The following is a 21,487-nucleotide window of genomic DNA, read 5'->3' as shown; positions in this document are numbered from 1 at the left end:
TGTTTGTTGAAACTCTTATTTACAAGCCTAGTTCATTAAATGCCAGAAAAGCAAATGTAATCTGAAACTGGCATTTAAAGGTGACCTATTATGCATCCTTGAACAGGTTAGGATGGCTTTATGGGCGACGCAACACATGTTTATTACATTTTTGTGCACAAAATCATAGATAATGAGGTTTTAGTCTATTTTAAGACCTTTCAGAATGAGCTTTTTTCAGGTGTCTTACCACTTTAAGTCCAAATAAAGGAGGGTGGGAGGTCCTGGCCACGCCCCCAACTCATACGTAAAAATGGCTGCCAACAGATAAACAACCATGCAACTGTACATCTTTGAAAAGCATTAGTAGAGCCTCCTGTACAACCAACAACAATTCTGCAAGTAGTTTTTGGATGGTAAGTCAACAACAAAACATTTGTCTTTTCCAGCAGCCATTGTACGGCACATTCAGTGGTAAAACCAAACAAGGGTTATTAGGTAGCGGCGCAGAGTGACTTAACAATCAGGAGCTTTTTGAAATGGCTCGTTTTCGAGACACCAAGAGCATAAACTTATTGCCAAAAAATGGCTGTTTTTTATTTTTTAGCCCAAATGCCAACCAGTAGCATTTGTTAGCCACCTGTAGCATTGGGTGCAATGTGCCAATCAAAACTATACCCAGATATTTAAAATATTTTATTTACTCGCTTCTAAAACAAAATATGTGAAGAAATCAATCTCCTCTGGATTCTTCCAGTCCTAATTGGAAACAACTAATCAGAGCCAGGAGGCAGGTTTTAGCGCTGTCAATCACTCTCCGTGTGGTGCTCCTGTACATTCCCCTTTTGCTCTCTGCTACACTGCTGCTTGCATAGTCTGAATATTAAGGCTATTTGGCTTAACCACCGATGAAGGCAGATAAACAGTTTTCCTGTAACAGCAAGTTGTTTTTCCACCAGTAACTTATTTAGCAGCATGTAGATGAGGTTGATTGACAGCGTTAATCAACCTGATACTCCTGGCTCTGATTGGTTGGTTTTAGTTCGGAGTGGTGAATTTCTTCTGAGAGCAAAAGGAGCTTGATCTTTGAACAGATTATGTGTCTCATATCACAACATTGTGACACTTTTAACAAATACGTAAAAAAATATAATAATAATCAAAATTTCATACCGCAAATTTAAATGTTCATACAAAGATATTAAAAATGCAACAAAATATAAATAAATAATAATAAGAAAAACATTTTCTGTCCCAGTTTTTTCTTTGCAACTGGAATTAATTTTAAAACAAAAATCTAATTTTTTTAATTTCAATGAGAAACTCAGTTACCATCAACATGCACGGCTTGCTCCCCATTCACGCAGGAGCCGCTCTGCTTTCATTATTTCACTGCAAGACGCTGCTCTGAAATATTCCTCCATTCCTGCTGAACTTTCCACAGCTGAGGAAGAGGAGGAGGAGAAGGAGGAGGAGGAACTGAAGGAGGGTGGGAGGTCTGAGCTTTGAGCACGTAGCCTGCTTACAAATCACCACGACCAAAACTCAGCGTGCGGGAGTTCGCCTCGCACCTTGCAGATTTCCGTCGCTCCAACGCAGATGAGGATGATGCTGCTGCTGCTGATGAAGCTCCACTTCTGAGCGACTTCCAGTCCGCTCCGCACAGCCGGAGCAGCGGGAGCAGCAGGAGCCTTCCTCCCTCCTCCTCCTCCCTTTTCTCCTCCCCCGCTGCTAAGTCAAAAGATTAACAGACCCCCACACTGCAGGGAGGCGACAGCATTCGCAGATCCGGATCCAGATCGAGCCTCTGCAGGGAAAAAAACCCCAAACCCGGAGCGTATAGAACCGAGCCGAACCGGGAAGGAAGACATCTGCGCTGAAAACGAGGGGAAATGTTAGAACTATGATACGAGTTTTTGTTCTTAATTCCTCAGCAGCTTCATCGCGGGGCTTCTCGGTGGAGCTTCACCCGGACAGTGACACTTTTATCGGCTCATCATCGACACTGAAGGAGGGAGGGGGGATCCACTTATTGGCCACCCGACTGCGCTTCTAAATCACGCCAGGACGATTGAGCCCAAGTGCAATACGAATGGTTTGGGTAACTACAACCTCACTTTTCTCTAATTTATTTACAGTTATTATGTTCGTTTTTATAACATGTTGTAAAACTCAAAGCTGCAAGGCGGCTAATGAGGGGGAAATGTGACTCTAAAACATCTGTTGATGTGGATTTGGGTCTGGAGGGAGGATTTATTGAGCTCTATTAAATTATTAGCTGTCTCGATGCCCTTGATGCTCCTCAGCCACCTGTGGTTGCTGAATTGTGCAATTTGGGGACGCCGAGCGGTGGCTGTTTATGGAGATAAACTGCAGGTGCAGACAAATGAATCTTGGCTCCAACATGGCTCTTTCTGTCCACTCGGGAGTCACCAGATATTAATAGAAAATGACTGAAAGTGGGGAAACCGGAGCATCGCTTCATCTCTGTCAGAGATTTTAGTTGCTTTCTGGATGATTACTTGAACAATGCAACACAGAGAGACAACACAAGGTTGATGAAACTGGTTCTTAGTGCTACCTGCGAGCGCACAGTAACTCATGCTTACTGTGAAATGGGCTGCCTCACCTTGTCAACAGCCGTGTCACTTCCCAGACAGCAAGAATGATGAATTTGGTCATTACCGATGAGCCCGGCTGGACAGGAGGGTTGTCAAACCTGCCTCTCAGTCAGAGCAGAATAAATTACACCGCGCAGACATGGGAGGGGAGCAAAAACACAAACAGATCTCCAGATTTCCAGGGTGAGGATTTGCAGGTGGAATAACTTAGCAGCAAATAGAAGCTGTGAACTTCTCCGCACCCACACCTCCCTCCAGGCTGGGCTTGTTCCCCGAGAAAACACAAGACACATTTAAAATTCCAATATCCACTCAATTGGCCGCCAGGAAATTCATTCAGGTTTCAGGGGATGATAATCAACCCGCTGAGAGACAAAAGGTGTCATATCCAATGAGAGGTTTCCGATCCGTCCTCCTTTACCGTCACTCTAGATCATTAGAAAAGCCCAGCCTTTGATTTCCTTCTGTAATAATCCCAACTTCTTCAATATCAACATTTTAAAAGATTATGCTTCCAAACTTGCTGAAATTTTTATCAATACCTCCTTTCAAATGTTCTCTGAATGACGTCCAGGTCAACTAGAGTGTTTTCCTCAACATGAGCCAAAATAATCACTCAAGTTTGTAAGCCACATTTCAGCAATGAGGCGGCTCAAAGTGCTTTACCTCATAAAAACAAACGTTTCTTAGTCAACAATTGAGAAATCAGTAAAGAAAACATTACATTCTGCAAACTGCCACCATTAAAATCATCAATACACGTCAAATATTTTGGTCAATGTTCCAGTTATTATGGACCTGAGAGGTCTGGAAGGTTGATAGAACAACATGAAGCCTCCAGACGTTTCCCTCGCTGAAAAGACAGAACGTGTCAAAAGTTTGAAGAAATTTCTAAAACTAAAAACAGCTGCATCTCCATTTTGTTACGATTTTTGACATTTTGAATTAATTGACACACTGCAATTTAGAAAAACTGTTTTTTAATAAAGTTTTGTTGCTATGATGCGGTATTTATTGTGCAAAACTGCAATGGAAACACTTTTTTCACATCAAGCGAGTCACAATCAATAACTGGACGTTACCACTGGCAGAAACCATGAAGAAGAAGACAGGAAGTAGCTGCAGGATGTTTGTTCATGTTTGACTTAATTGTTTTGTATTTAATGGAAACCGCAAAAAAATTGTTTTCGTTTTTTTTTTCTACATCAAACTGAAAGTTTTGCAGACATTTGCAATGAAAACGCAGCTGGGAAGTGAATGTTTTCAAACCACAATTTGAAAGCTTAGAGTTACACATCTTAAACAGCTGAGCTGAGGCAAGCAGTCCCAGATCCGACGGACAGTTTTCAGCCCAAACAAAACATAAAACAACAACAACAAAAAAACAAAACAAACAACAAAAAAAAAAAACTATATATATATATATATAATATATATATATATATATATATATATATATATTATATATATATATATATATATATATATATATATATATATGTATATATATACACATAAAGAAACTTTGCATTAAATCTTATATGTCCTGTATGTCACTGACCGGATTTACAGATGTTTCAATCCTCAATTCAAAATGTCCTGGTTGTCCTTCATTGTACTCTGACCAGAACCAGATCCGATTGGCACTGCTAAGGACGTCACTCTGGGAGCAGCAGACTAGTTTTTCTTTTTTTTGTGTCATTTTGAGTCATAAAGTTGCAGATTTCTGTTTTACTACTACATAGTGGCATTTAATTAACAAATGACTCTTAATCACTGATGATGTCATTTTTGACAGTTTATACTAATTTAAAAACAAATTAAATGAAATAAGTGCAAACAGACTGCTTTTTATGAAAATGTAAAGGTTTTGTGGCGACTATTTTTCCACCAAATGTTATGAAAAGCAACTCACTTTTATAACAATTGGAGGTAACATAGTTATTTGATTGTGTGATTAAATAACCCTGCTTTAAATACAGTTTTGGATCATCTTCCAGCAGGAAGACGTGTAAAGTTTTGGTTTCCATCACCTTAAAACTTAATATTTAATACAGAAGAGTTTTTTTCCCCTTCTGTTTCAGTGTCACTTTTTAAAGTTGCATTAAAGTTTCATAAACCTTCTGAATGTGTTCAAAAAGAAAAAAACACCATATTTTTTCTTTGCAAACCGAATCAACAGGGTTCAGGATATTTTCCCTAATCTGCAGAACATTTTTACTTTTTTCCAGTGAAATGCAGAAGCATCTCTTCTCGTTTCAGTCCTCAGTAACAATAAAGGTAGTAATTCATCACTGAAGCATCCACATGAATAAATATAACATTGCTATAGATGTATTAATCAGTGATGTTATTATAGCAGCTGTTTGAATAATAATTTCTCTGTTTTAGATTACAACTGTTCCATCACGTTTTTGCATAAATACTGTGATGCCACGAGAATCTCAAAGATGAATTTGGATTAATTCAGGCCAGGCTCGTTCAAGTGGATGGAAGTCACTTTCACTTCTTCATCACCTCCTCTTCCCTTGAGCTTATTTATGAACTATCACCATCATGCAGTAACACTTTATTAGCCATGCAGACAGCCCAGAAGGCCTATTAATCTTTCACTTACAGCTTTCCTAATCCACACATGCACCAATGTGTAAAACTCTCGGTTTTTCCTCCCAGCGGGGGATCTTCTGTCGTCTTCAATGACTCAGGAAGGACAGGAAGGCGGCGGAGCGCTTTGGAGTTAGGGATGCGATGTGTCTTCCATCAGCAAGATATCAATACACGTTTTTCACTGGCAGACTGACAATCTGCAGCTCGATCAACTGTTAGGGCACGACTGAAACCGGTAATGATTTCATATGACAATGCGATCGATCCGCTGAGGGGTTGACACTGAACAGAGAAAGCGAACCGCGCTGCTGCGCTTTTCTCTCTTTTTTTTTTTTTACACCAAACACAACAGAGAGAGAGACACCGGTCCTGTAAAGTCAATGATCATTTCTCACTCCCACAGATCGATGCTGTTTTTTATTCCGTCGGTGGTTGATGCACATTATGAGCTGTTGCAAAATTGCAGGATGAACCCTCCCTGTTCAGCCGCATTGGCATTGTCTCCGTGCAGTCACCCCGGCAGTGTACACAAAGCCACAAGACGAGCGCGTCTCCAAACAAATAGCAAGTTATCAATATTCATCTGAAGCGAGATGGGGGATTTGGAATGATTAAAGTCTGCAGCGCGGTATGAGAATAAACACGGCAGACTATTGAGGCAAAGAAAAAGCTTTGACAGGGCACCTAGCTCCCCCTGAATGTGATTAATTAATAATGAATGAGCTGAGCATTGAAAAAGAAACAAGTAGAAACTTGTGGAGAAATCTGCAAATCAAAAAGAAGCAATCTTGGGTCCTTTATGGGAAATGAAGGGTATTTAATTCAAAGAACAGTGGAGGAAAGACATAAAATAAACAGTTTAATAGGCCTCCCAGCTTGAGTCACCAGAGTGTGTTGCTCTGGCCAAAGATGAAGGGCGCTCACTGCTTCTCCTCTGCAGCTAACGTCTTTAACCATAGCAACAGGCATCAAAGTAGTTTACAGTTGGTTGAGAAATAATGCCGGAAAATAATCACGTCGTGTGCTGCACATTTGTCACTTTTACTGGAAAACAGATAGCTCAGCAGAGATGGAAGTAAGTAAAACTTTAATCGCACCTTTAACAGAAAACCACACAATGCTTTACATAAAGCAATAAGATGCAAAACCACAGAAAATATAAAACCGCAGAAATAAAACACAATAAAACTGAAACGAAAAGCCAATTTGAACAAATGGGCGTCTGAAAAAATGAGAAATTCTGAATTGATCAGCTCCGAAATCTGAGCATAGTGATGGACTCTGACCTGGACCTTCAGAAACACCTAACGACGGTTATAAAGTCAGTCTTCTACCGATTAAACATTACTTCCAGAATTAGAGGACTAATGTCTCAACAAGATCTACAGAAACTCATCCATGCGTTTATCTTTAGTCACATTGATTACCACAACAGTTTCTTCACAAAAAAAAAACAAAAAAAAGTCCTCCAGCTGCAGCAGATCCAGAACGCTGCTGCTGGCGTTCTGACTAAAACCAGGAAGATAGAGCACATGACACCAGTTCTAACGTCCTTCACTGGCTCCCTGTAGCTCAGAGAATAGACTTTAAGACACTGTTGTTAGTTTATAAATCACTGAACCGTTTAGCGCCATAACGCATTAACGATCTGCCGTTGTTAAAGCAACCTTCCAGACCTCTCAGGTCTTCTGGAAAAGCAGCATTCAGCTTATATGCACCACAAATCTGGAACAAACGTCCTGAAAACTGCAGAACTATCAAAAACAGAGAGTTCCTTCAAATCAGGACCGACTCTCGCCTGGTTAGAGTTGCTTTTAAATAATCAATGAAAAGTTCACCAACATTTCTGACGTGTAGCGATGATTTTGATGATGCCACTCATCATCAAAATGTAATGTTTGTTAGTTTCTCAATAGTTCTCATGTGACGACTGACTTCCACTGAACTTTGTAACTGACAGCCACCTCAGCAGGCTATATTTACAGTAGTACTTAGTGCCCAACTAGCTAAGCTACTGTAGCTTTTATCTGCTAGCTAACACAGACATGTAGCCCACATGTTTACGACATATACTTCCTCTGCCAGTCACCAGAACATTGTTTTTCACATGAAGAGTTTGTACAAAGCCGTTTAAATATTGATTGTATCCCTGTAGCTCCTCCATTTGTGCTTACTAAGAAGTAAACTATGGCATAGTTTGATGCAGGAAGCTGCTCGTCCCATTGACATATTTTTTTTGTACGTCTCATACGGGTCGATCCCCACAGCAGCCATCTTGCTCATTTTCTCTCACACATTGGTCAATAGTGTCCACAGATTAGTTTCTTTTTGTTGGTCTGCTATTCATTATGCATGCACTTCAAATCAATTCAATTCAAAAATACTTCATTGATCCCAAAGGGAAACTAAACGTTGTTGTAACTCCTTAATTCAAAATCTTCAGAGTGACTGCATATGGTGATGGTTGTTGGCAGGAAAGATCTCTTGTAGCAGTCTGGATTACTATGAATCTGAAGAAGCCTCTGACTGAAGATACTGAAGAGAGCTGGCTCCTGAGGAGGACGGTCAGGTTGTCCATATTGAGATGCCTACTAAGATGGCGCAGAATCGCTTCCTGTTCAGACCAGTGGGAACTATGGCTTGTATGACTTTGTGTTTTTATGATGTAAAGAAATGAGCTACACCAGTAAACGTGCCATCTGTCCTGCCTCTGTTCCAGGCATGGTGCCCACGCCCCAGGTGTGCGTATCAACCCTGGTCACGGTGAGCACGATGGCGGTGGTGGACCTCTATCTGCTGGAGCAGAGCATGCTGGGAGCTCGCGGCATGTCTGGACCCAGCGTGTGGCAGTACGTGACGGTGCTGTTGGGAGACGCCTGCTTCCTGCTCGCCCTGCGCTTCGTCTCGGCCGGCGTGGTTTCCGAGGCGCAGTCGTCGCGCCGCGGTTTCGCCAACGCCTTGTGGTTCCTCTTCCTGTCGCTGCTGCAGCTGAAGCTCTTCTTCGTCTGCCACAACTACAGGCAGGAGCGGCGGCCGCCCGACCCGCTGGCCAGGAAGACGCTGACGCTGCTGCTGTCCATCTGCCTGCCCTCCCTGTTCCTCATCCTCACCGGCGCTGATCATATGACTCCTCAGCGCAGGAAGCAGGAAGTCCGGAGCCGGCTCCTGTGGGTCGTCGTCGACCTCCTGGACGTTCTGGACCTGCAGGCGGGGCTTTGGGAAGCCCAGGGCGGGTCTGGAGGCGTGGTTGAGCAGAGGCTGCCGATCTGGGCGGAAGGCCTGGTCTTCTTCTACTGCTACGCGCTTTTGCTGCTGCTGCCGTGCGTGGCGCTAACGGAGCTGGGCGCCACCGGGCTGCCCGGGCAGAGGGGCCCCCGCCGGGAGGCTCTGTACCCCTGGCTCAGCTTGGTCACCATCAACATTTTCACCCTGGCTCTTCGGGGAACCGGCATGCTGTGGTACAGAGACTCCCGCGTGTCGACTGTGTTTCTAGGGAAAAACTTATTGGCGCTGGCCGTGAAGCTCAGCTCAGCATGGGAGAGACACAAGCAGGAGCGCGGCGCTTCAGGAGCCGGAACCGCGCCTGGATCGGAACCAGAAGCTTCCACCGCGCCGCCGAGCCAGAACTCAGAGCAGGACGAGGGCCAGGCTCAGGGGAAAGCTCCTCCTGCTCATTTCCACACACTAACACGCTCACAAAGCCACACTCTGTCCCACGTCAGCCTGGAGCCGACGGCGACCCCTCTGGGCCCGTCTTTTATCTCCCATGAACTGTAGAGAATCACACCCAACATGCATGCATGCAAATACTGTATGTGCGCACACAGAGACGTTACAAACCCTCCAGCAGACCAGAGCCGGCGTCGCCTCCCAGCAGATAACAGCGGCGGGCAAAACGTGAAGCTGTGGAAATGCATTTGGCACGCTCGTCTGTTCGTGCATTACATCGCGCTGGGAGCAACTTGAAATGCATTGTTGTGATTTGTGGGAGTGCATTTTTAGAGTCAACACTGTGAACAGCACTGCCAGACTGTAAAGCGTATTGTAGAGATGTTGAAGCCTAGTGAGTACTCTCTGTTGTATAATGGAGGCTTAACTGCCTTACCTCTCTGTTTGTTGTCCTCTTTCCTCTCGACAAATATATTTTTAAACTTATTTCTACTTCTTGTTAAATATCCGTTAGTAACAAAGTTGAATTTTTACGGTTTTTTGGAGTAACTGGATCATTAGTTGCCAAAATCTGTGCTGTGACCTTTCAAAACGCATCTTCTGTCATTCCACATTAGAAAGATTGAATACAGAGACGAGGTGATGCTTCATTTTTCTTTTCCTTCGGTACCAAAGAGGCGAGATTGAACATCTAAAAGAAGAAACTCCCACTGTACCCTTCTGCACTGTGGTTCATTGTTTTAGTGTAAAGTTTAACCCAGGAGATGTTTACCTGGTTAGGTAATTAAATTTTGTGAATGGGCCCATTAGGAACATATTTACTGGGAACAGCCTGTGTTCAATACTTATTTTCCCCAGTCATTGATGAGATCTGAGCGAGTCAGCTGATCCAGAAACTCTTCATCACTTTGAAGTTTCTGGATACGTCTTACTGGACGAAAACCCCCAGGCCGACCCAGAACCCATCTCCCTTCTGGCCCAGAAATGCTCCAGAACCCCCTATGGGCTTATTACCACCACAAGAAGTGGGAAGGAATGCTGGATGGAAGTACAAACTTTTACTTTTAGCAATCGTGTCTTATTTTAGCGAATCTTAGAACTTCTAGAATGCAAACCGCAAAACCAAAAAGTTTAACCAAGTATTTTTGATCCAGCTTCCTGTGCAAATATTTTATTACGTTTGAAATGAGACAAACGGGTAACTCTTCATTTGAAGGGGTTTGGAATAGACTGACGTGTTATGAACATGAAGGAGTCTTCATGAATGTTTAGGACTGCAGTCATCACCTGTCATTCAGTAAATTAAGCCACTTTTAATGAAACCTTTAGTGTGACATTACATTAAAAGTGTCATTATTTACCGAATGACGCTTCACGACAATCACAAACATTCATGAAGATTCCTTCAGGTTCATTACATGTCAGCTTTTTTGAACAACCTTTCAAATAAAGTATTACTGACAAAACCAACCCAGAAGTAACTTTTCAGAAAGTATAGAAGCTTGATTTAGAGCAATAATTCCTTCATATTGGTGAAAAAGCACTAGTTTTACCTTGTCTGGCTTGAAGTGCTAGTACTTTTTAATCTATATCAAAGTATAATTTAGGGGGAGAGTGACAGCAGTTTTGTGGACAGTTATTGATTACCGATATTTAAAAAGCCCGATCTACTGATTTTGTCTGATACTGATTTTGTTTTGCCTGAAATGCTGTTAAATGTAGCAAGAAAGTTGCGGAGTTGGTAACAGTGGGGTGACGATTGTTAACCGTAAACGTTGAGGCATGACCTGGTGGGACTAAAAGAGGACAGTGATTGATTTCTAGACCTTTCAAAATCGGTGAATAAGATCGGCTTCAAATGCAAATATTGCCCGATCAAAATTAACTAAAACGGGGCCGATTTTTCCGTGCACATCTAAAGTGGAACTTGTACTTGTCATCAACGATAAACTACTACTGACTTAAAACAAGCTGCTAAATATCAGAACAAGAAAATGTAAAATTTTTTATACTTAAATAGAGAACAAGTCTTTAGCCTTTAATCTCAATGCCACTGATTTATTTTGGTCATGTCGAGAAACTTTCAAACTCTTCTGAATGCTGACCTTTATTTCAGCATTAAGGGAAAAAGTCAAGTAACTTACACACATGAACTGGCAGGTGATTGGGCTAAAAAAAGGAAAGAAAAACAAGAAATCGATAAAACCTCCAGTTTTGTCACGTTTCTACCAGGCTTGTCACACGGCCAGAATAAAGAGGTGAAATTAAACACGTTCAACCTTTTCCTGAAGATGTATGTGACTGGTTTTCAGCATCAAAATCACTTCTTTTTAAAGGATTTGGTCACTTTTTGATTAATACAAAACAACAAATAAAATATAAACATAATGGTACAACAACAGGAAGTTTGTCAAGTTATCTGAAAGGCTTCCTGGCCTCGTCTATCAGTCAGTGAGTGTGACATCAGATCATGGTGTCCATTTAACCCACCATTGGGTTCGTTGCTCCAGAAAAAGGGAAGATTAAATGAAATCACTTCCAGTTCCTCCTCTCTGGATAAAACTTTGGAGGAACCAGGAGTTATTTAGTTCAGGCAAAATCTGAAGCTGCATCTTTGCTGTGATTTGCATAATAAGTCAGAGACCCTGAAGTGATTTTAGCTCAAAAGTTTACTCTCACAAAGACTTGAGTTAAAGACCTAAAATGTGTTGAATTTCTTTAAAAATCTTAATGACTGAATGATTATTTTTTCAGATGTTTCAAGGGACATTCAGAAACCATCCATCTGCTTTGGTTTGTCCATTTCAACGTCCTTAAAAACACAAAGTGGGTCAGAAAGCAGCCAAAGTCTAATGAAAACATGTAAGACTTCAGAACCACCTTAAAACATGACAAGGAAGTCCGGCTCCTTCAAAACAAGAAATAAGTAGTGGAAATATTATCCTAACTCATTTAACTCTGACTTTAAATAGAAAAACTAAGATGTCAGAATGAAAGATGCGTCTCTCAGTCTGTTTGCACGTCAAGCAGAACCCGAAACACACAAAACGCCGGTATTTTACTACGCTGTTTACAGGAATTGAGTAATCCCTTTACTGTTTTTTTAAAACCACGTTTGATGTGATTTGTACTTAACGCAGAGGCTGTCAGTCATTTTTAAAAACAAGAAGTAAAAAAAAAAACTTGCTTGTTGGAGCTTCTGATCTCTGAAGATGAAAGTTTTGGTTTCATTTTTTATTTCAGGAGTGATGGAGCCTTTCATCTGTAAATGTATCGAGACGTTGGGCGTCACAGGGTTGACATCTGCTGCTGTACGGTTAAGTGCCTTGTTTCCTCATGGAGCGACGAGAGGCACACCCGTTCGGTGCACCATGTGGAACTGGGTCAAAAACTGTGAGCCGGGTTCTGATGCACATTCAGAGTGAAAACTAGTAAACAAAGTGTCTCATATCCACCGGATGCTGACACTTCATTTGGGTTTGTGATGAATAAATACTGGGTTTAAAGCTAAAGCTGCGTTACAGATTTGTTCTGATTTTGTTAACGAATCATTAAAAACATTGGCAAATCATCAATTATCTGATTAATCACATTTTTCAAACAGCTTTGGTAGGGCTGGAGACATTCACTGAGCACATTGTCTGTAGAGGCTTTGTCCCTGATGTATCTATGGATCTTAGTTGTTTCGTCCTGGACAGTGGTTCTCACACTCACTAGCCCTCTGCCTCCTTCCTTGCGGCTCGTGTTCAGCCTCAGGGTGCTGGTTTTGGGGTGGAACCCTCCATGCATTGTTAGTAGTTTTCTAGTCTTAATATCTGGAATATCTTTTAGTCTGTAGCTTGGAAACAAATATCAACATCCAACAGAACAAAACTGATCCATCCTATTTTATTTGCTTTAGATCACTTTTATTTCAAAATGATTTCTAACTGCGAGCCAAAACTAAACACGAAGAGAATTCATTCAACTTCTATGCACCACAAATCTGGAACAAACTTCCAGAAAACTGAAAAACAGCGGAAACGCTGAGTTCCATTAAAGAAAGGCTAAAACCACCTGTTTAGTGTTGCTTTTGAACCATAATTAATGAAACATTGATCAACATATTTGATGTTTATTGATGATTTTAATGATGGCACTCGACAAAATGTAATGTTTGGCAACTGATTTTCTCAATTGTTGCTTTTATTCACTATTTTTTTATGATGTAAAGCACTTCGAACTGCCTTGTTGCGGAAATGTATTGATTTATTGATAAACTCCACAATAATGACAGAAAATATGCCAGAAGGTTACATACATGTATGATTCAGGTCAAACTTTCACCAGCTTCTCGCGGCAGTTAATAAATTAAACCAGAATCTAAAAACTGCATTTTGATCTCAGTTAAGAAGAAATCTGTATAATTTGTTGCACCATAAAAGTCCAGCAGGAGCGGCAGGAAGTTTTCAGATGTGACTGAGTGAAATCAGGCGAAAAGCCGTCGTTTATCACGCCGGCGGCCCAGATCTTCTGGCTCAGAGGATCCGTCTGTCTTTAACGCCTCAGAAGGTGATGAGGGCCGTGTTTTAAGGGCAGCAGTAAAAGCGGGCCATCTTTTCTTTTTATGAATGCACCTGCTGCTCTCTTTTCTCAGCTTTCACAGCTTTTAATTGAAAGCGAGGCCTTTTTTTGTTGAACAGGAAGTGCTCATTTTAAAGCTTGATTTCAGAGGACGCATTAAGACTAATGCAGGCTCTGTTCATTTAGAGTCACTGCGGGGACGTTGACTCCGGATCAGGGAGAAGCCTCAGAGGGACAACCAACCTGGCAGACAGCATGCAGCCTCTGTCTTTCATCTCTCCCCCTCCTTTGTTCGCTCTACATTTCAAACACATGCACTCCGCATGCAGTCCCTGTTGGGCAACTTCTCATATTTCTATTACACTAAAAGCACCGGCTGCAAGGGCAGCAGCCGCGGAAAATGACTGCCTCCTAGAATTTGTTACACCTGTTAAGCTGCAGATACGATGCTCAGCATTTTCCTCTCACTCTCATGAGTTGCTCTTCAAGAAAAGCCACTTCTGTTTGCTTTCTTCTCTCCCTCCTCCTTATTATCCATTGTGCTAATTATTCCAAAAGCTGTCAGTTCCTCCTTTTGTCTCCGGTTCGCTCTTTTTATTTCTCTCGTTTGTTTAAATTTGCCCTGCAGCCGACAGGGAGTCTACCTCTCTGCACTTCCCTGTCAGGGGTGGTTAGTCAGAGCCAGGGAGAAAAAATGAGAAGAAGAGGATGGCTAAGATTAAAGGGCTGGGGCAGCTGCCCGAAGCAGAATGGCTCTCCACTGCCATTTATCTGCTGCTTCCTTCGTGTATTTAGAGCTGGAGCACAGAGCCACGACACAGCATCCTGATAACAATGACGTTTCCAACGAGAGGAGCCTTTAAACAAACATACGGCTTCGTTCTGCTTCGCTGAGTCCTTCCTGACGAAGCGCATCACCTCATTACTCCGATGCATATGAGCTCAAACGCACCTATCTGCACAGAGAGGCCACATTTAACGGACAGATGTCTAAATCATTCATCTCGCCGTCAGCACCACTGCTTTGGGAAGAAAACTTCAAAGAAAAACTCTAAGAGAAGAGATGATGCAAAAGAATCTGATATGCAACGCAATACTGCGGGCGAACGAATACTAATGCAGGTCTCAGACGGAGCGGTGACATTTACCGTAGGGACCAATGAAAAAAAAAAACGTGCAATAAATTTCTATAGTTGTTTCACCAACCTGAAGTTGTTTAAAGGTTTTGATCTCTGAGAATTTAATTCACAAAGAAGATTTTTTTTTTTACAGAAAGTCAAATGAAAGATGAAGGATTACGTTCCCAACTTCCACAAGAGTTAACATCGATGTAAACACTAATACAGATTGTATTTTAAGTGTAACTAGATTATTCCGACGCATCACCAGATAAAATCTCTGAAAAGTCATAAGTAAAACTTGTGAAACTCATTTTAGAAACTTTAAATCCCTAAAGCTTGATTATGTAATTTTTATTTAATATATATGTTTTTAAATATTTGTTTTGATTACTAAAAATCACACTCTGAAATCCTTCTTTTAGAATATATTTTTGCAGACTTTCTAATACAAACTATTTAATCTTTGCTTAGTTTAAAATCTCTTGTCAGGCTTGAATGTTTATTTATCTCGTAATCAGACAATAAAATAGGCTGTTGTTAATTCAGAGATTGGTATTTCTTGAGGGAATTTAAAGGAGCAGAAAAGTGAACTTGAAAATATAAAAAGCAGAGATAACAGAGGAGGCCTGCTAATGGAAAATAAAAACTGTAGCTGCAAACGAAGAGCAGGACACAGACATAAAGAGAGAAATTCACAAGAGGAGAGAAAGGGCAAAACTCTAAACCTAAAACAATAATTGCACTCTAAACATTGTAAATATAAAGGGAAATGTCTGACTCATGATCGGATGCATAACCTCTAATCTGTAGAACAATGTGAAGCGGAGCAGCCGTCCTGCACGGCTTCCTGTTCCTCATGTTTATTAATGATGGAAAGCAGAAACGACCAGATGAATCCTGAAGCTGCTACAGGATTTCTGTCGACTCAGATTCATCAAAACGCTGCAAAGCTTTGATTGATGAAATGACGCCTCCGAATGCTAAGGATCTAAAACTCATCAGGAGGAAATTATTATCAGATTATCGCTAAACTAACAAGAAGAAAAAAGTAAGGAGATCGCCTGGATTACATGAGACATGATAAAATGTCTGTGACAAAACACGGCGGACAAACACGGCGTCGCATCAGTCACACTGATTGACGACAGAAAACAGAAACAACCAGATGAATTTTGAAGTGTTTACAGAGTTTCTGTCTGCTCAGATTTCTGTGTCTGGGTGCAACTTCTCTCATCAAATAAGTAAGTCAAATGTTTATGATCAGATTAAACTTATTGAAAACACAACTGAGAGCAAAATAGGAAACACTTTCCGACTGCGCAGACAGTGGGTCAAAAAGCTTGAAAAGAAGCAGCTTAAGGATGAATCACAAGTAATTTAAAGGTATCGGGTGAGAAATAAACCCAGTTCCACCTTTAAATATAAACACGGGGAAATAAAAACAAAAACTAAACATCAGAAATATTCACGAAATGGTAGAAAAGGCTTTTAAATATTCCCCTTCCACAGATTATGAGTAATTCAACAACTTCACAAAAGTCCACTGAGTGAATCTAAAATATCCATGAATGAACGGGTCAGAAATCCTTCTGGTTTAATGAGGAAAAGGCAGAAATGTGTTGTTTTCCTCAGGAATGAGAGGTAAAAGTCACCACTTTGCTAAAAAGCAGAGACTTCAAGGAGCAAAGGCGCCATAACGGACTGGAGACTGAACTTTAACACTTAAAGTCTATTGATAAAAAATATCATGTGTATTGTTTTATTTTCCATAGGCTAATTTTTTAAGAGTTTAAACTGTTACAAAAACTCCCTGAAAACCAGAGATGAGCAAAAACGACTTGGTTCACGCAGCCTTTAAATTTAAACAGTTTATTCCTATTGTGTTTCACCCTTTTTTCTTAGTTTTAATTTTAAAACGTCCTTCTGCTCATACAGTTAGGGCCAGAAATATTTGGACAGTAACACAATTTTCGTGAGTTGGGCTCTGCATGCCATCGCATTGGATTTGAAATGAAACCGCTACAACAGAATTCAAGTGCAGATTGTAACGTTTAATTTAAAGGGTTGAACAAAAATATCTGATAGAAAATGTAGGAATTGTACACATTTGTTTACAAACACTCCACATTTTAGGAGCTCAAAAGTAATTGGACATATAAACATAACCCAAACAAAAAGTTTTTTTCTCAATATTTGTTGCGAATCCTTTGAGGCAATCACTGCCTTAAGTCTGGAACCCATGGACATCACCAAACGCTGGGTTTCCTCCTTCTTAATGCTTTGCCAGGCCTTTACAGCCGCAGCCTTCAGGTCTTGCTTGTTAGTGGGTCTTTCCGTCTGAAGTCTGGATTTGAGCAAGTGAAATGCATGCTCAATTGGTTAAGATCTGGTGATTGACTTGGCCATTGCAGAATATTCCACCTTTTTGCTCTCATGAACTCCTGGGTAGCTTCGGCTGTATGCTTGGGGTCATTATCCATCTGTACTGTGAAGCGCCGTCCGATCAACTTTGCAGCATTTGGCTGAATCTGGCTGACAGTATATCCCGGTACACTTCAGAATTCATCCGGCTACTCTTGTCTGCTGTTATGTCATCAATAAACACAAGTGACCCAGTGCCATTGAAAGCCATGCATGCCCTGCCATCACGTTGCCTCCACCATGTTTTACAGAGGATGTGGTGTGCCTTGGATCATGTGCCGTTCCCTTTCTTCTCCAACTTTTTTCTTCCCATCATTCTGGTACAGGTTGATCTTTGTCTCATCTGTCCATAGAATACTTTTCCAACTGGGCTGGCTTCTTGAGGTGTTTTTGGGCAATTTAACTCTGGCCTGTCTATTTTTGGAATTGATGAATGGTTTGCATCTACATGTGAACCCTTTGTATTTGCTTTCATGGAGTCTTCTCTTTATTGTTGACTTAGAGACAGATACACCTACTTCTCTGAGAGTGTTCTGGACCTCAGTTGATGTTGTGAATGGTTCTTCTTCACCAAAGAAAGTATGCGGCGATCATCCACCACTGTTGTCTTCAGTGGACGCCCAGGCCTTTTTGAGTTCCCAGCTCACCAGTCAATTCCTTTTTCCTCAGATGTACCAGACTTTTTTTTACTTTTGTACTGTCTCTCTCTACTGCATGGCCATCTCTCTGATGGATTTTTTCCTTTTTTTCAGCCTCAGGATGTTCTGCTTCACCTCAATTGAGAGCTCCTTTGACCGCATGTTGTCTGGTCACAGCAACAGCTTCCAAATGCAAAACCACACACCTGGAAACAACCCCAGACCTTTTAACTACTTACTTGATTACAGGTTAACGAGGGAAAGGCCTTTTGAGTTACTTGCAGCCTTTGGAGTCCATTGTCCAATTACTTTTGGTCCCTTGAAAAAGAGGAGGCTCTGCATTACAGAGCTATGATTCCTAAACCCTTTCTCCGATTGGATGTGGAAACTCTCATATTGCAGCTGGGAGTGTGCACTTTCAGCCCATATTATATATAAATTGTATTTCTGAACATATTTTTGTCAACAGCTAAAATAACAAAACCTGTGTCACTGTCCAAATATTTCTGGCCCTAACTGTATGATGCCTTTATTTACTCTTCTAATTGTATTTGCAGTTTTGGCAATGAGCCTCATTTTCTCCATTCCATTTTAAGGCTACATTCATATTAGCCCTGTTTGGTTCACTTTAATCAGGCTCTGGTCTGTTTGTCTAGAGAAAGTCCAGTTCATCTGAGGAGGTCCGAACCTGGGACTACAGAAAGAGGACTACAGTCCAGGGCATTCTGGGTAAATACAACCAAAACAAACGTTTGAAAGGAAATTCCTACAACCGCTGAAATCTGGCGCCACTCCATTTTTGTTTACATTTCACGAGGAAAGATGTTCCGCTCAGAGTCTTCTTCTGAAGTTTTTATGTCATTTCCATCCGTGGTTCTTGGTGCAGCGCCACCACAGGTGAGAAGGGGAACTGGTTTTTCAAAGGGTTTGGAAAAATCAACCAAGTCAATAGAAACTTCATGATTCATTTTGTTGTATTTTTTTTTCTGTTGTTTTTGTTTGTTAATTTGTTCTGGATATTTAAAATGTGTTAAATGTCAGATGTTTGTTAAAATTTTAAGTATATTGATCTTCAAGAATGTGTTCTTGTATTATTATGCCACTAATACTGTTGTACAGCTCTGGAAAACTATTAATAGACCACAGCAGTGAACCCGTCTGAAAACCTCCTGGTTATTCCACCAAATATTGATTCCTGAACTCTTCCTCAGTTAAAACATTATTATTATTTCTGAATAAATGTGAACTTGTTTTCTTTGCATTATAAGGTCTGAAAGCTCTGCATATTTGTTCTTATTTTGACCATTTCTCATTTTCTGCAAATTAAAACTACATTTTTGCTTGAAATTTTACATGTCAGTTTTTTATAGAATGAAAGAGCAATGTTAATTTACTCAAACATATACTTATAAAGAGTAAATCAGAAGAGCTGTGCATTTTAAGTAATCTTAAATTCTGCTGTATTACTTGAAAATGGCCTTTAAACAACATTTTTGTCTAAAGCAATAATTTCTAGGACAATTTATCGTCTAGCAGAACTAATTGTCCTGAAATGCCAATACTAATAATAGTAGGTGTGTTACATGCATAGCGTAGCCTCTGAATGATGAAGTATCTGGTTTTATTAAAATCTGATCAGGCCCCGAAAAGGCTTTCGCTGGCCCTGCAGAGCAGATAGCCTGACTAACTAACCAGCTAAATTAGCTTCCTGCTACAACCTTAAGGAGCAACATTTCAATTTATTCCTACTTGAAACTACCAAACTCACTAGTTACTAATTGAAAATGTCTGTTTGAATTAAAACCTAAGATAATAAATGTTGTTGACTGAAAACTCAATTTGTTGAATAATTGTAGCAGCAGGGCTGCACAGCCAGTAGCTTCGTTGCCTTGCAGCAAGAAGGTGTGAAAACCAGCCAGGAGGGGTTTCTGGATGCAGCGCGGACGTTCAAATGAACCTGTTATGTTAGGGATGAGTGTGAGTTTCTGTCTGTCCTGAGTGACTCCGCCTTGTGATAGATGATGGATGGATGGATGTTGGATCGAAACGCTAACAATCCAAAATTGAAGACTGAGATATAACAAGGAAAGTGAGAAAACTCGCATGCAAAATAATTTCACAGGAGTCTTGCATGCATTATTTAACATGTCTTTCACTCAAACAGAATATTCTGAGAGGACACAGCGAGGAACAAGCATTCAGAGGTGAAAAGAGCCATAAACACACAGATAGGCAGTAAGTGCTGCAAACTCAAAGCTTCAGGAAGAAACCACTGCTCCTCAAAGACATCGCAAAAATAACAGCGATAAAATTGATCAAATTCCAAACATTTGGAAAGGAAGCTGCATCCGAAAATACTTCCCACTTCTGCCGAAGCCTCCCTGCGAAAGGTTTTAAACCAGAACGGAGGGGGATTATGATAAAATATATGATCACAATTGTTTGAATCTCCATGAGAGCCTAATGCCGAGCAGCAAGAGAAACATGTCGGCTCTCCGCCAAAATAAAGGCTTTCACTTTAAAAGAAAAGAAAATATTCAGCGATAAATGCTGCTAAATGACTCACATGATGCAAAATTAAGCAGCAGCAGCAGCAGCAGCAGCTTTGATGGCTTATCTTCAATCAGTTTTTAAAGTTCCCACAGCAACTGAAATCACAGCATCTCAAATGGAAGAAAAGTTATTATTTATGTGACAATCACAATAAAATCAGGAGGATCTGCTGCGTGTCTAAAGCTGAGCCTTAAATCTGAGAAAATGTCCAAATCAATTAAACAGAGAAGCAACAAAGAGAGAAGAAATAATAATAATAATATAAAGAACGTTTCATTGAGTCTTTTCAGCCGAAGTGCATTTAAATAAAACTTAAAATGAAAGAAAAGCAAACATATAAACATTTAACTGATCTCAGAAAAAGCACTTAGGTGTATTTTAGATTTAAGAAACATTACTGAAAATCCAAAACAATTTTTACGTATTGTAGTTTTTTTATTTACAATATTCAGACTTAAAAGGTTTAGTGAAGTTAAAATGTGACATTTCATTCAATATTGCAGAATAAATGCAAGACAACAGAAAGAAAAGGGAAATAAATCGGACATGTTTTTTTCAAAATAAGAAAATAAAAAAATTTTCTTTAGATATTTGTACATTTTTGTCGTGAATAAAATATATTTTTTCTCACACAAAAAATATATTTTCTTCAATAATATATTTAAGAAGGAAAAGATTCTGTTCTGTATTAAAAGTGCAACTTAATATTGATAGATGAAAAAATGAATTAGTCAATTTTAAAGAAAACTATGTAAATTATATATTCTTTTAAAAATAGCTACAACATGTAAAAGAATACATGATCTGAATTGTACTCTGTGCTTTAAACTTTGCATTGATTGTATCTTCAAATGTTATTTTTTTTGTTTTAATCTCAGCTTAAACCAATGAAAACTGTTCTATCTGTAGCTGTTAGCTATAATTAATCAAAGATTTTTCAGTATTGACACTGAGGAGAAGTTGTCTGTCAGAAAGACGATTTATGAAATTTATAAACGTTTAAATGTGTTTGTGGAGGACGCAATGTACCAGACACAACACGCAAACAACACTGACGTGTCATAAATATTTAACTGCATACAACCCACATTTCAGGAAAGAACGGCGTATTTAGAGAGATGCTCATTCAAAGATTCAGCTGATATTTAATTCAGTTATTTAGCCGCGAAAAGTTCATAATCATGATTCCCAAAAGCAGAAAAGACCAAACAAACAAACAGAGAAAGAAGCCAGAAAATCAAGGCAGAGGAGAGTTGGATGAGTTACTTTTATTGCACATAATCATGCGACTCATTTAAAAAATGTATCCCAGCAG

The 21,487-nt window shown here is 40.2% G+C and overlaps 2 protein-coding genes across 5 annotated transcripts in view; one reads left to right on the top strand and one right to left on the bottom strand.

Moving 5' to 3' along the window:
• The window catches only part of LOC129360379 (39S ribosomal protein L11, mitochondrial-like), an 83,142-nt gene that overhangs the window by 18,339 nt on the left and 43,316 nt on the right, over nucleotides 1-21,487 (bottom strand). The gene's annotated exons all lie outside the window — the stretch shown is intronic.
• LOC129360372 (transmembrane protein 121-like) lies at nucleotides 1,465-13,194 on the top strand. Of its 2 annotated transcripts, XR_008606028.1 has the most exons (3): nucleotides 1,465-2,080; nucleotides 7,927-9,270; nucleotides 12,120-13,194. XR_008606028.1 is itself a non-coding variant. In XM_055030546.1 (2 exons), the coding sequence occupies exon 2, from the start codon at nucleotides 7,929-7,931 to the stop codon at nucleotides 8,982-8,984; it is 1,056 nt and encodes a 351-aa protein (XP_054886521.1). In that variant the 5' UTR covers nucleotides 1,465-2,080; nucleotides 7,927-7,928; the 3' UTR covers nucleotides 8,985-9,362. The 2 variants fall into 2 exon arrangements, 1 of the variants encoding a protein (XP_054886521.1); XM_055030546.1 differs by lacking the exon at nucleotides 12,120-13,194 and having other exon boundaries at nucleotides 7,927-9,362.

This window comes from Poeciliopsis prolifica, unplaced genomic scaffold (assembly GCF_027474105.1).
Source record: "Poeciliopsis prolifica strain line A6 unplaced genomic scaffold, Auburn_PproV2 SCAFFOLD006, whole genome shotgun sequence".
Classification (NCBI taxonomy): domain Eukaryota; kingdom Metazoa; phylum Chordata; class Actinopteri; order Cyprinodontiformes; family Poeciliidae; genus Poeciliopsis; species Poeciliopsis prolifica.
Note: the sequence above shows the minus strand (reverse complement) of the source record. Positions and strands in the feature narration are given on the sequence as shown.

Bases quoted from the DNA above. Each gene is read 5' to 3' on its own strand.
- LOC129360372 (XM_055030546.1), top strand. From the start codon at position 7,929: ATGGTGCCCACGCCCCAGGTGTGCGTATCAACCCTGGTCACGGTGAGC.